Raw genomic sequence first — 14852 nt, 5'->3', positions numbered from 1 at the left:
TCTCCAGTATTTTCTGCAAGTTTTTCTCTGAAATTCCTAGTAGTGAATGGGTAAATGATTGTTGGGTTTATGACTCTGCTGCTGATTGGCTCATTGGCTGTTTCCTGCTCTGATCCAGCAATTCTCTGCAGCTTCTGAGCAGACTTTATATATGTTTTTAACCCCAATATTTCAGGGTGAAAAAGGGACATGCTATAGTGAATTAGAGCATGTAGTTTTTCAACTCCAATTTGCCTTTAAGTGCACATGACGACACAATCAGTTAAAGTGCCATAAAACAGATTGAGATCTGTGCATATCCTAAAAGGGCTAATTAATTTAAAATAGTTTGCATAAAAAATTGTTTAAAAATTGCTGGCAAGTATTTTAAAATAAGTTTCAAAAATAAGCAAAATTAATTACATGGCTAAACTGCCTGGAGCAGCTAACTCCGCCCCTCTTATCAGTGTTTAGACACAGGCATTGTATTTCAACTGAGTTCTCAGCTTCTAAGCATGCTCCAAAAGATAATCCTTACTCACTTTTGCATTTTACCAAAAGAACAATAAACATAGATACAGCCATAAAAGGAATCGTGTGGGGAGGAGTTAGAGCTTTACAATTCAGAAACTAAAAAGAAAGGGTTAATGGTGAGGCACTGCAGTATAAATTTGCAGGTAAAGTAATTAAAGTACATATTATTATATTTTGTCTCTATCCCAACTTGTTTTATGTCCCTTTAAGAGCAGATGACAACCACGGGTTGTCATCCTGCGGTGCGCTGCTTTCAGAGTTCATTGTTGCCCTCTCCTGCACTTCTCCCTGGTGGCCAAGTGTCTGGCATAACTGGGGGAATCAGGAAGCCAGTGACAACACCATGCATGGTCACGTTATCAAGCCCCGAAAACCTATATCTATTGGACAACAACACAGGACTTAAGGGAGCTGGATGTGGAGGTAAGTATTTAAATCCCTTGAAACTGCTGTGCACAACTACAAAAATAGTAACTATTCACTATGTTATTGCATTTCATCCTGTTCCTGCAGCTCTTTTCAAATCAGTTTTCCTGCTTTAATAACTTAAAGGTGCCAGATACTGAAGCTCCGCCCCTTTACACTGGACGCCTTGGAGTTCAAGTATTCTCCCAGCCTGTGACAGAAGCAATGCACACTCACAGATCAGTAATAATGGCCACCTTATTTTACAGCTGTATCATTTGCTTGGGGTTACTGTGCATGATACATCATATGAGCTTTACACAGTTTTACAGTTACACAAAATATATTTAAGAATGCATTAAACAATAATATATAGCAATGCAGCAGATGCAAAATGTACAGCTTCTGCTTTGTATCATGCACCCTAACCTGAAGCACTTTATACAGTTGTCAAAAAGTTGACAACCTTATTTAGAGGAATGTAAAATAAGCGCAACGCAAATCAGTATTCGCATTGTAGGGCTAACACGACTGTTAGCGCACATGAAGAATTGCTATTTTCAATGCGCGTTTTTGAAATATTAAAACTATTTATAAAAATTATTTTAAATAATTATACATACTGTAAAATATTCAACATAATCCATAGAATAGATCTATATGTTTTACAGAATGTTTAATTTTTAATAATTATGTTTTTTTATATTTTAATGTTTCAAGAACATGCATTGAAGATAGCAATTCTTTATGTGCACTAACCCGACCGCGTTAGTTGCGATGCACATTGTACATATTTTACATTCCTATGTTCTTCACATATAATTTTTTTTTTAAATTTTATTAAATATATATTTAAAAAAAAATATATATGTATGTATCTGAAGCAATTGATGTAAAATACATATCTATACCTATATATCTATTGCATAGGTATAGGTATATATAGAAAACAGAATTTATGCTTACCTGATAAATTACTTTCTCCAACGGTGTGTCCGGTCCAAGGCGTCATCCTTACTTGTGGGATATTCTCTTCCCCAACAGGAAATGGCAAAGAGCCCAGCAAAGCTGGTCACATGATCCCTCCTAGGCTCCGCCTACCCCAGTCATTCGACCGACGTAAAGGAGGAATATGCATAGGAGAAATCATATGATACCGTGGTGACTGTAGTTAGAGAAAATAATTCATCAGACCTGATTAAAAAAAACCAGGGCGGGCCGTGGACCGGACACACCGTTGGAGAAAGTAATTTATCAGGTAAGCATAAATTCTGTTTTCTCCAACATAGGTGTGTCCGGTCCACGGCGTCATCCTTACTTGTGGGAACCAATACCAAAGCTTTAGGACACGGATGATGGGAGGGAGCAAATCAGGTCACCTAGATGGAAGGCACCACGGCTTGCAAAACCTTTCTCCCAAAAATAGCCCCAGAAGAAGCAAAAGTATCAAATTTGTAAAATTTGGTAAAAGTGTGCAGTGAAGACCAAGTCGCTGCCTTACATATCTGATCAACAGAAGCCTCGTTCTTGAAGGCCCAAGTGGAAGCCACAGCCCTAGTGGAGTGAGCTGTGATTCTTTCAGGAGGCTGCCGTCCGGCAGTCTCATAAGCCAATCGGATGATGCTTTTAAGCCAAAAAGAGAGAGAGGTAGAAGTTGCTTTTTGACCTCTCCTTTTACCAGAATAAACAACAAACAAAGAAGATGTTTGTCTGAAATCCTTTGTAGCCTCTAAATAGAATTTTAGAGCACGAACTACATCCAAATTGTGTAACAAACGTTCCTTCTTTGAAACTGGATTCGGACACAAAGAAGGCACAACTATCTCCTGGTTAATGTTTTTGTTAGAAACAACTTTCGGAAGAAAACCAGGTTTAGTACGCAAAACCACCTTATCTGCATGGAACACCAGATAAGGAGGAGAACACTGCAGAGCAGATAACTCTGAAACTCTTCTAGCAGAAGAAATTGCAACCAAAAACAAAACTTTCCAAGATAGTAACTTAATATCTACGGAATGTAAGGGTTCAAACGGAACCCCTTGAAGAACTGAAAGAACTAAATTGAGACTCCAAGGAGGAGTCAAAGGTTTGTAAACAGGCTTGATTCTAACCAGAGCCTGAACAAAAGCTTGAACATCTGGCACAGCCGCCAGCTTTTTGTGAAGTAAAACAGATAAAGCAGAAATCTGTCCCTTCAAAGAACTTGCAGATAATCCTTTCTCCAAACCCTCTTGTAGAAAGGATAGAATCTTAGGAATTTTTATCTTGTTCCATGGGAATCCTTTAGATTCACACCAACAGATATATTTTTTCCATATTTTATGTTAAATTTTCCTAGTTACAGGCTTTCTAGCCTGGATAAGAGTATCAATGACAGAATCTGAAAACCCACGCTTTGATAAAATCAAGCGTTCAATCTCCAAGCAGTCAGTTGGAGTGAAGCCAGATTCGGATGTTCGAATGGACCTTGAACAAGAAGGTCCTGTCTCAAAGGTAGCTTCCATGGTGGAGCCGATGACATATTCACCAGGTCTGCATACCAAGTTCTGCGTGGCCACGCAGGAGCTATCAAGATCACCGAAGCCCTCTCCTGATTGATCCTGGCTACCAGCCTGGGAATGAGAGGAAACGGTGGGAATACATAAGCAAGGTTGAAGGTCCAAGGCGCTATCAGTGCATCTACTAGAGTCGCCTTGGGATCCCTGGATCTGGACCCGTAGCAAGGAACCTTGAAGTTCTGACGAGACGCCATCAGGTCCATGTCTGGAATGCCCCATAATTGAGTTATTTGGGCAAAGATTTCCGGATGGAGTTCCCACTCCCCCGGATGGAAAGTCTGACGACTCAGAAAATCCGCTTCCCAATTTTCCACTCCTGGGATGTGGATTGCAGACAAGTGGCAGGAGTGATTCTCCGCCCATTGAATTATTTTGGTCACTTCCTCCATCGCCAGGGAACTCCTTGTTCCCCCCTGATGGTTGATATATGCAACAGTCGTCATGTTGTCTGATTGAAACCTTATGAATTTGGCCTTTGTTAGTTGAGGCCAAGCTTTGAGAGCATTGAATATCGCTCTCAGTTCCAGAATGTTTATCGGGAGAAGAGATTCTTCCAGAGACCATAGACCCTGAGCTTTCAGGGGTTCCCAGACCGCGCCCCAGCCCACCAGACTGGCGTCGGTCGTGACAATGACCCACTCTGGTCTGCGGAAGCTCATTCCCTGTGACAGATTGTCCAGGTTCAGCCACCAACGGAGTGAGTCTCTGGATCTTTGATCTACTTGGATCGTCGGAGACAAGTCTGTATAATCCCCATTCCACTGTCTGAGCATGCACAGTTGTAATGGTCTTAGATGAATTCGTGCAAAAGGAACTATGTCCATTGCCGCAACCATCAAACCTATTACTTCCATGCACTGCGCTATGGAAGGAAGAAGAACAGAATGAAGTACTTGACAAGAGCTTAGAAGTTTTGATTTTCTGGCCTCTGTCAGAAAAATCTTCATTTCTAAGGAGTCTATTATTGTTCCCAAGAAGGGAACTCTTGTTGACGGGGACAGAGAACTTTTTTCTATGTTCACTTTCCACCCGTGAGATCTGAGAAAGGCTAGGACAATGTTCGTATGAGCCTTTGCTTTTGACAGAGACGACGCTTGAATCAGTATGTCGTCCAAGTAAGGTACTACTGCAATGCCCCTTGGTCTTAGCACCGCTAGAAGGGACCCTAGTACCTTTGTGAAAATCCTTGGAGCAGTGGCTAATCCGAATGGAAGTGCCACAAACTGGTAATGCTTGTCCAGAAAGGCGAACCTTAGGAACCGATGATGTTCCTTGTGGATAGGAATATGTAGATACGCATCCTTTAAATCCACCGTGGTCATGAATTGACCTTCCTGGATGGTAGGAAGAATTGTTCGAATGGTTTCCATTTTGAACGATGGAACCCTGAGAAATTTGTTTAGAATCTTGAGATCTAAAATTGGTCTGAATGTTCCTTCTTTTTTGGGAACTATGAACAGATTGGAGTAAAACCCCATCCCTTGTTCTCCTAATGGAACAGGATGAATCACTCCTATTCTTAACAGGTCTTCTACACAATGTAAGAATGCCTGTCTTTTTATTTGGTTTGAAGACAATTGAGACCTGTGGAACCTCCCCCTTGGGGGTAGTTCCTTGAATTCCAGGAGATAACCTTGAGAAACTATTTCTAGCGCCCAAGGATCCTGATCATCTCTTGCCCAAGCCTGAGCAAAGAGAGAGAGTCTGCCCCCCACCAGATCCGGTCCCGGATCGGGGGCCAACACTTCATGCTGTTTTAGTAGCAGTGGCAGGTTTCTTGGCCTGCTTACCCTTGTTCCAGCCTTGCATCGGTCTCCAGGCTGGTTTGGTTTGAGAACTATTACCCTCTTGCTTAGAGGGTGTAGACTTTGAGGCTGGTCCGTTTCTGCGAAAGGGACGAAAATTTGGCTTATTTTTAGCCTTAAAAGACCTATCCTGAGGAAGGGCGTGGCCCTTTCCCCCAGTGATGTCTGAAATAATCTCTTTCAAGTCAGGGCCAAACAGCGTTTTACCCTTGAAAGGGATGTTAAGCAATTTGTTCTTGGAGGACACATCCGCTGACCAAGACTTTAGCCAAAGCGCTCTGCGCGCCACAATAGCAAAACCTGAATTTTTCGCCGCTAATCTAGCTAATTGCAAAGTGGCGTCTAAGATAAAAGAGTTAGCCAATTTAAGTGCTTGAACCATAAGTCCTTTCTGGGGTCGACCATAGGAAATAATTTCTTAAATATAGGGGGAGGAACAAAAGGTATGCCGGGCCTTTCCCATTCCTTATTTACAATGTCCGCCACCCGCTTGGGTATAGGAAAAGCACCGGGACCTCTAGGAGCTTGTCCATCTTACATAATTTCTCTGGAATGACCAAATTGTCACAATCATCCAGAGTAGATAACACCTCCTTAAGCAGAGCGCGGAGATGTTCTAATTTAAATTTAAAAGTAATAACATCAGGTTCAGCTTGTTGAGAAATTTTTCCTGAATCTGAAATTTCTCCCTCAGACAAAACCTCCCTCCTGGCCCCTTCAGATTGGTGTGAGGGTATGTCAGAACCATTATCATCAGCGTCCCCATGCTCTTCAGTATCTAAAACAGAGCAATCGCGCTTTCTCTGATAAGTGGGCATTTTGGACAAAATGTTTTTAATAGAATTATCCATTACAGCCGTTAATTGTTGCATAGTAAGAAGGATTGGCGCACTAGATGTACTAGGGACCTCTTGTGTGGGCAAGACTGGTGTAGACACAGAAGGGGATGATGCAGTACCATGCTTACTCCCCTCGCTTGAAGAATCATCTTGGGCAACATCATTATCAGTGGCATCATTGTCCCTACTTTGTTTGGACACTATGTCACATTCATCACATATATTTAAATGGGGAGGAACCTTGGCTTTCAAACATACAGAACATCGTCTATCTGATGGTTCAGACATGTTAACAGGCATAAACTTGATAACAAAGCACAAAAACCGTTTTAAAATAAAACCGTTACTGTCACTTTAAATTTTAAACTGAACACACTTTATTACTGAATATGTGAAAAAGTATGAAGGAATTGTTCAAAATTCACCAAAATTTCACCACAGTGTCTTAAAAGTATTGCACACCAAATTTGAAAGCTTTAACTCTTAAAATAACGGAACCGGAGCCGTTTTTACATTTAACCCCTATACAGTCCCTGGTATCTGCTTTGCTGAGACCCAACCAAGCCCAGAGGGGAATACGATACCAAATGACGCCTTCAATAAGCTTTTTCAGTGGTTCTTAGCTCCTCACACATGCATCTGCATGCCTTGCTTTCCAAAAACAACTGTGCATTAGTGGCGCGAAAATGAGGCTCTGCCTATGACTAGAAAAGGCCCCCAGTGAAAAAGGTGTCCAATACAGTGCCTGCCGTTTTTTTTTTAATACATCCCCAAGATTAAAAGAACTATTTATAGTTATAATCCACTAAATATACTTGTAAAGTAATCGTTTTAGCCCAGAAAAATGTCTACCAGTCTTTAAAGCCCTTGTGAAGCCCTTTATTCTTATACTAAACTAAGAAAATGGCTTACCGGTTCCCATAGGGAAAATGACAGCTTCCAGCATTACCAAGTCTTGTTAGAAATGTGTCATACCTCAAGCAGCAAAGTCTGCCCACTGTTTCCCCCAACTGAAGTTAATTCATCTCAACAGTCCTGTGTGGAAACAGCCATCGATTTTAGTAACGGTTGCTAAAATCATCTTCCTCTTACAAACAGAAATCTTCATCTCTTTTCTGTTTCAGAGTAAATAGTACATACCAGCACTATTTTAAAATAACAAACTCTTGATTGAAGAATAAAAACTACATTTAAACACCAAAAAACTCTTAACCATCTCCGTGGAGATGTTGCCTGTGCAACGGCAAAGAGAATGACTGGGGTAGGCGGAGCCTAGGAGGGATCATGTGACCAGCTTTGCTGGGCTCTTTGCCATTTCCTGTTGGGGAAGAGAATATCCCACAAGTAATGATGACGCCGTGGACCGGACACACCTATGTTGGAGAAATGTGTATTTACACTAAAAATTACATTGTTCTATAAGTGAAGAACATTGGAATATGACATTTTCATAACTGCTTTTGGGTTAGCGTGCGAGTATAGGTGTTTTTGTTCAGTTTCCATTTTACATTGACTTCCATGGGGAGAGTATGTTAGCCCGGTCACGATATTCGATTAGCGTACATCGGGTTTTGCTTGTGCACAAACCTTTTTACTTTCAATTTGTAATACGAGCGCAACCCGACGTGCGCACAAAAAGCTTCAGTTGAGCAAAGTTAACTCGCAAGCGCAAAATAGCACTCTACTCGTAATCTAGCCCTTTGTTAGTGCAGCCATCCTCTTTGGCACGGCAGTTGTTGTTTTTTTAACAACCGCGTCACAGGCTGGCTGTCTAATCACATTGCGCTTGATCGCACCATTCAACTAAATGTAGCAAGTTCCCCCGCTAGATAAAGCAGCCAACAGAAGTTATGTAACATCTTAGACAATGTTTACTGTCCCTTAAATACAGTATTCTTTGTAATTTTATATGTCAAGCTCTGTCTTACCACTGCTTTATGTAACATGGCTTCTTTTTTTTTTTTTTAGAAAGTGAAAATTGAACTGCAGCAACTAAAGAAACAATTAAATGTGAGTATTATTTAAGCAACAAAACACAAAATTGAAGCTTACATGTGAGGTTAAAAGATACAGAATTCTCAGTACCTTTATGTACATTTATTTTTGGCTTCCATTTCAAAGCTATTCCAATTAAAACTACTCCAGTCAGTAAACCATAAAATAACAAAAAAATAGTTAAATGTACAGAAGGGTTTGCAGGGATTTTCACAGACATTAATTAATTAATTGTTGGTTAAAGGGACATTATACATTAGATTTTTCTTTGCATAAATGTTTGTTTAGATGATCCATTTATACAGCCCATCTGGGTGTGTTTTTGTAAAAATGTATAGTTTGGCCTATTTTTAAATAACATTGTGCTGATTTTCAGGCTCCTAACCAAGCCCCGAAGATTTAGATGTATACTGATGTATACAGACTTCAGACTGCTTCTGTTTGTATAAAGGGTCTTTTCATATGCAGGGGAGGTTCTGCTATCAGCCCCTTTAAGTGAGTGTCTCAGGCTAATCTCATTAACAGTGTTAAATTGGGAGCTTCTAAGTAAGTTTTTAAAAGGTTTTATCCTTGATTTTTATATCTGTATCTGTGCATATTATTCTATATAGTAGTGTCTATTACATGTAGTTAAATTAAAATTGGTGCATACTTCCCCTTTAAGTAACTGCCTAATAGTTTTTTATTATTCTTGATAGTATAATACAAAATACAATACTAAACATAATAAAACGGTATAATCAAGTGATTATGTCCATTTGAGAGCATTAAGCGTATAATTGTAAGTAGGATGTTCTCATGATATACTGTACAGTTCTACACTTCACCTTAGACCAAAGAAATCCTAAATGTTCTAATACAGGTTTCTTCTGTTAAGTGTGATCAGTCCACGGGTCATCATTACTTGTGGGATATTAACTGCTCCCCTACAGGAAGTGCAAGAGGATTCACCCAGCAGAGTTGCTATATAGCTCCTCCCCTCTACGTCACCCCCAGTCATTCTCTTGCACCCAACGACTAGATAGGATGTGTGAGAGGACTATGGTGATATATTTAGTTTTTATATCTTCAATCAAAAGTTTGTTATTTTATAATAGCACCGGAGTGTGTTATTCCTTCTCTGGTAGAATTTGAAGAAGAATCTACCTGAGTTTTTCTATGATTTTAGCCGGAGTAGTTAATATCATATTGCTGTTTCTCGGCCATCTGAGGAGAGGTAAACTTCAGATCAGGGGACAGCAGGCAGATTAATCTGCAAAGAGGTATGTAGCAGTTTATTATTTTCTGACATGGAATTGATGAGAAAATCCTGCCATACCGTTATAATGTAAACTCAGCCTTGAATGCAGTAGATGTAGCTGATATCAGGCTGTCATGTATGTATATTTTACACTTCAGTTTTCTGGGAAATGGTACTTCTCTGGCTTTTAAACTGTATACATAGACTTAACCTATTTTGCAGGGACTTGCAATAGGTTTTAAATGACAATTAATTATTGAGGTAAAACGTTTTTTTGCTGGCATGTAAAAACGTTTTTTTCTCTGAGGTACTGGGTGAAAAAATGTTTTGGGCACTTTTTTTCCACTTGGCAATAGTTTTGATTTAAATTAGAGCAGTTCACTGATCCCTCTCACTGTTATGTGTGTGGGGGAGGGGCCTTTTTGGTGCTTTCACTATGCATCAGAAAAACTCAGTCAGAGGTTCATTTTCTTCCTGCATGATCCGGTTCATCTCTACAGAGTTCAGGGATCTCAAGAGTCTTTTTTGAGGGAAGTAATCATTCACAGCAGAGCTGTGCTGATTGTATTGACTGTGATATAAAAAACGTTTATTTGTGTATTTTTTTCTGCTGCCTGGGTTAGTTATCATTTGCTGAGGGGAACAATCCTTTGCTAAAACTGTATATTCTGACAAAGATTGATGCTATAACTTAATTATTTTATCTGTTATAATATTTTCTGTGCTACTTAAAGGCACAGTTCGTTTTCATATTATTTGTAAATTACTTTGAAAAGTATTTCCAAGTTGCTGTTTATTTGCTAGTGTGTTAAACATGTCTGATTCAGAGGAATATCTCTGTGCTATATGTGTTAATGCCAAAGTGGAGCCCAATAGAAATTTATGTACTAAATGTATTGATGCTACTTTAAAGAATAGTCAATCTGTACAAATTGAACATATTTCACCAAACAACGAGGGGAGAGTTATGCCGACTAACTCGCCTCACGTGTCAGTACCTGCATCTCCCGCTCAGGAGGTGCGTGATATTGTAGCGCCGAGTGCATCTGGGCGGCCATTACAAATCACATTACAAGATATGGCTACTGTTATGACTGAAGTTTTGGCTAAACTACCAGAACTAAGAGGTAAACGTGATCACTCTGGGATGAGAACAGAGTGCGCTGATAATGCAAGGGCCATGTCTGATACTGCGTCACAGTTTGCAGAACGTGAAGACGGAGAGCTTCATTCTGTGGGTGACGGTTCTGATCCAAATAAACTGGACTCAGACATTTCAAATTTTAAATTTAAGCTTGAGAACCTCCGTGTGTTACTAGGGGAGGTATTAGCGGCTCTGAATGATTGTAACACAGTTGCAATCCCAGAAAAAATGTGTAGGTTGGATAAATATTTTGCGGTACCGACGAGTACTGACGTTTTTCCTATACCTAAGAGACTTACTGACATTGTTACTAAGGAGTGGGATAGACCCGGTGTGCCTTTCTCACCCCCTCCTATATTCAGAAAAATGTTTCCAATAGACGCCGCCACACGGGACTTATGGCAAATGGTCCCTAAGGTGGAGGGAGCAGTTTCTACTTTAGCTAAGCGTACCACTATCCCAGTGGAGGATAGCTGTGCTTTTTCAGATCCAATGGATAAAAAATTAGAGGGTTACCTTAAGAAAATGTTTGTTCAACAAGGGTTTATATTGCAACCTCTTGCATGTATTGCGCCTGTCACGGCTGCAGCAGCATTTTGGTTTGAGTCTCTGGAAGAGACACTTCAATCATCCACACTAGATGACATCACACACAAACTTAAATTCCTTAAGTTAGCTAATTCATTTATTTCAGATGCCGTAGTACATTTAACTAAACTTGCGGCTAAAAATTCAGGATTCGCCATTCAGGCACGCAGAGCTCTGTGGCTAAAATCCTGGTCAGCTGATGTTACGTCTAAATCTAAATTGCTTAATATTCCTTTCAAAGGGCAGACCTTATTCGGGCCCGGCTTGAAAGAGATTATTGATGACATTACAGGAGGTAAAGGTCATGCCCTGCCTCAGGACAAGGCCAAAGCCAAGGCTAGACAGTCCAATTTTCGTTCCTTTCGTAATTTCAAAGCAGGAGCAGCATCAACTTCCTCTGCACCAAAACAGGAAGGAGCTGTTGCTCGCTACAGACAAGGCTGGAAACCTAACCAGTCCTGGAACAGGGGCAAACAGGCCAGAAAACCTGCTGCTGCCCCTAAGACAGCATGAATTGAGGGCCCCCGATCCGGGACCGGATCTAGTGGGGGGCAGACTTTCCCTCTTCGCCCAGGCTTGGGCAAGAGATGTTCAGGATCCCTGGGCGTTAGAGATCATATCTCAGGGATACCTTCTGGACTTCAAATCCTCTCCCCCAAGAGGGAGATTTCATCTGTCAAGGTTGTCAACAAACCTAACAAAGAAGGAAGCGTTTCTACGCTGCGTACAAGATCTTTTATTAATGGGAGTGATCCATCCAGTTCCGCGGTTGGAACAAGGACAAGGGTTTTACTCAAATCTGTTTGTAGTTCCCAAAAAGAGGGAACCTTCAGGCCAATCTTGGATTTAAAGATCCTAAACAAATTCCTAAGAGTTCCATCGTTCAAGATGGAAACTATTCGAACAATTTTGCCCATGATCCAAGAGGGTCAGTACTTGACCACAGTGGATTTAAAGGATGCTTACCTTCACATACCGATTCACAGAAGTCATTACCGGTATCTAAGGTTTGCCTTTTTAGACAGGCATTACCAGTTTGTAGCTCTTCCATTCGGACTGGCTACGGCTCCAAGAATCTTCACAAAGGTTCTGGGCACTCTTCTGGCGGTACTAAGACCGCGAGGAATTTCAGTAGCTCCGTACTTAGACGACATACTGATACAAGCTTCAAGCTTTCAAACTGCCAAATCTCATACAGAGATAGTACTGGCATTTCTAAGGTCGCATGGATGGAAAGTGAACGAAGAGAAAAGTTCTCTCTTTCCACTCACAAGAGTTCCCTTCCTGGGGACTCTGATAGATTCTGTAGAAATGAAGATTTACCTGACAGAGGACAGGTTAACAAAACTTCAAAATGCATGCCGTGTCCTTCATTCCATTCAAGAGACCAGAAATTCTCTTCTATGGTGGCTTTATCGGCCACATCTGTCCAGGGGAATGCCATTCAGCAGGCCAGACTGGTCAATTGTAACAACAGACGCCAGCCTACTAGGTTGGGGCGCTGTCTGGAATTCTCTGAAGGCTCAGGGACTATGGAATCAGGAGGAGAGTCTTCTTCCAATAAACATTCTGGAATTGAGAGCAGTCCTCAATGCTCTTCTGGCTTGGCCCCAGTTAGCAACTCGGGGGTTCATCAGGTTCCAGTCGGACAACATCACGACTGTAGCTTATATCAACCATCAGGGAGGGACAAGAAGCTCCCTAGCAATGATGGAAGTATCGAAGATAATTCGCTGGGCAGAGTCTCACTCTTGCCACCTGTCTGCAATCCACATCCCGGGAGTGGAGAACTGGGAGGCGGATTTCTTAAGTCGTCAGACTTTTCATCCGGGGGAGTGGGAACTTCATCCAGAGGTCTTTGCCCAAATACTTCCACGTTGGGGCAAACCAGAGATAGATCTCATGGCGTCTCGACAGAACGCCAAGCTTCCGCGCTACGGGTCCAGATCCAGGGATCCGGGGAGCGGTCCTGATAGATGCCTTGACAGCACCATGGACCTTCAGGATGGCTTATGTGTTTCCACCTTTCCCGATGCTTCCTCGATTGATTGCCAGAATCAAACAGGAGAAAGCATCAGTGATTCTAATAGCGCCTGCATGGCCACGCAGGACTTGGTATACAGATCTGGTGGACATGTCATTCTGTCCACCTTGGTCGTTACCTCTGAAACAGGACCTTCTGATTCAGGGTCCTTTCAAACATCAAAATCTAACTTCTCTGAAGCTGACTGCTTGGAAATTGAACGCTTGATCTTATCAAAGCGTGGTTTTTCTGAGTCAGTTATTGATACCTTAATACAGGCTAGGAAGCCTGTCACCAGAAAGATTTACCATAAAATATGGCGTAAATACCTATATTGGTGCGAATCCAAAGGTTACTCTTGGAGTAAGGTTAGGATTCCTAGGATATTGTCTTTTCTACAAGAAGGTTTAGAAAAGGGGTTATCCGCTAGTTCCTTAAAGGGACAGATCTCAGCTCTGTCCATTCTGTTACACAAGCGTCTGTCAGAAGTTCCAGACGTTCAGGCTTTTTGTCAGGCTTTGGCCAGGATTAAACCTGTGTTTAAAGCTGTGGCTCCACCATGGAGTTTAAACCTTGTTCTTAACGTTTTACAGGGTGTTCCGTTTGAACCCCTTCATTCCATTGATATAAAGTTGTTATCTTGGAAAGTTCTATTTTTAATGGCTATTTCCTCGGCTCGAAGAGTCTCTGAGTTATCAGCCTTACATTGTGATTTTCCTTATTTGATTTTTCACTCGGATAAGGTAGTTCTGCGTACTAAGCCTGGGTTCTTACCTAAGGTAGTCACTAACAGGAATATCAATCAGGAGATTGTTGTTCCATCCTTGTGCCCAAATCCTTCTTCGAGGAAGGAACGTCTTTTGCACAATCTGGATGTAGTTCGTGCCCTTAAATTTTATTTACAGGCAACTAAAGATTTTCGACAAACGTCTTCCCTGTTTGTCGTTTACTCTGGTCAGAGGAGAGGTCAAAAAGCTTCTGCTACCTCTCTCTCTTTTTGGCTTCGTAGCATAATTCGTTTAGCTTATGAGACTGCTGGACAGCAGCCTCCTGAAAGAATTACAGCTCATTCCACTAGAGCTGTGGCTTCCACTTGGGCCTTTAAGAATGAGGCCTCTGTTGAACAGATTTGCAAGGCTGCAACTTGGTCTTCGCTTCATACTTTTTCCAAATTTTACAAATTTGACACTTTTGCTTCCTCGGAGGCTATTTTTGGGAGAAAGGTTCTTCAGGCAGTGGTTCCTTCTGTATAAAGAGCCTGCCTATCCCTCCCGTCATCCGTGTACTTTTGCTTTGGTATTGGTATCCCACAAGTAATGATGACCCGTGGACTGATCACACTTAACAGAAGAAAACATAATTTATGCTTACCTGATAAATTCCTTTCTTCTGTAGTGTGATCAGTCCACGGCCCGCCCTGTTTTTTAAGGCAGGTAAATATTTTTTAAATTATACTCCAGTCACCACTACACCCTTGGCTTCTCCTTTCTCGTTGGTCCTTGGTCGAATGACTGGAGGTGACGTAGAGGGGAGGAGCTATATAGCAACTCTGCTGGGTGAATCCTCTTGCACTTCCTGTAGGGGAGCAGTTAATATCCCACAAGTAATGATGACCCGTGGACTGATCACACTACAGAAGAAAGGAATTTATCAGGTAAGCATAAATTATGTTTATTCTACTAGTTTCTACTGTAGTTTCACATTTTAAAAGGGTCAATATTTTCAGCTTGTTATTAAACAAG

General features: G+C 41.3%; 1 protein-coding gene across 2 annotated transcripts in view; it reads left to right on the top strand.

The window, feature by feature from the left end:
• The window catches only part of MCUR1 (mitochondrial calcium uniporter regulator 1), a 73051-nt gene that overhangs the window by 19311 nt on the left and 38888 nt on the right, over nucleotides 1-14852 (top strand). For both annotated transcript variants that reach the window (XM_053714759.1, XM_053714760.1), the window contains exon 5: nucleotides 8089-8130. In XM_053714759.1, coding sequence (XP_053570734.1) covers nucleotides 8089-8130 — 42 coding nt within the window. The remainder of the gene's footprint in view (nucleotides 1-8088; nucleotides 8131-14852) is intronic.

Source organism: Bombina bombina, chromosome 5 (assembly GCF_027579735.1).
Source record: "Bombina bombina isolate aBomBom1 chromosome 5, aBomBom1.pri, whole genome shotgun sequence".
Taxonomy (NCBI): Eukaryota; Metazoa; Chordata; class Amphibia; order Anura; family Bombinatoridae; genus Bombina; species Bombina bombina.
The sequence above is the reverse complement of the archived record's forward strand: the minus strand, read 5'-3'. Positions and strand labels throughout refer to the sequence as shown.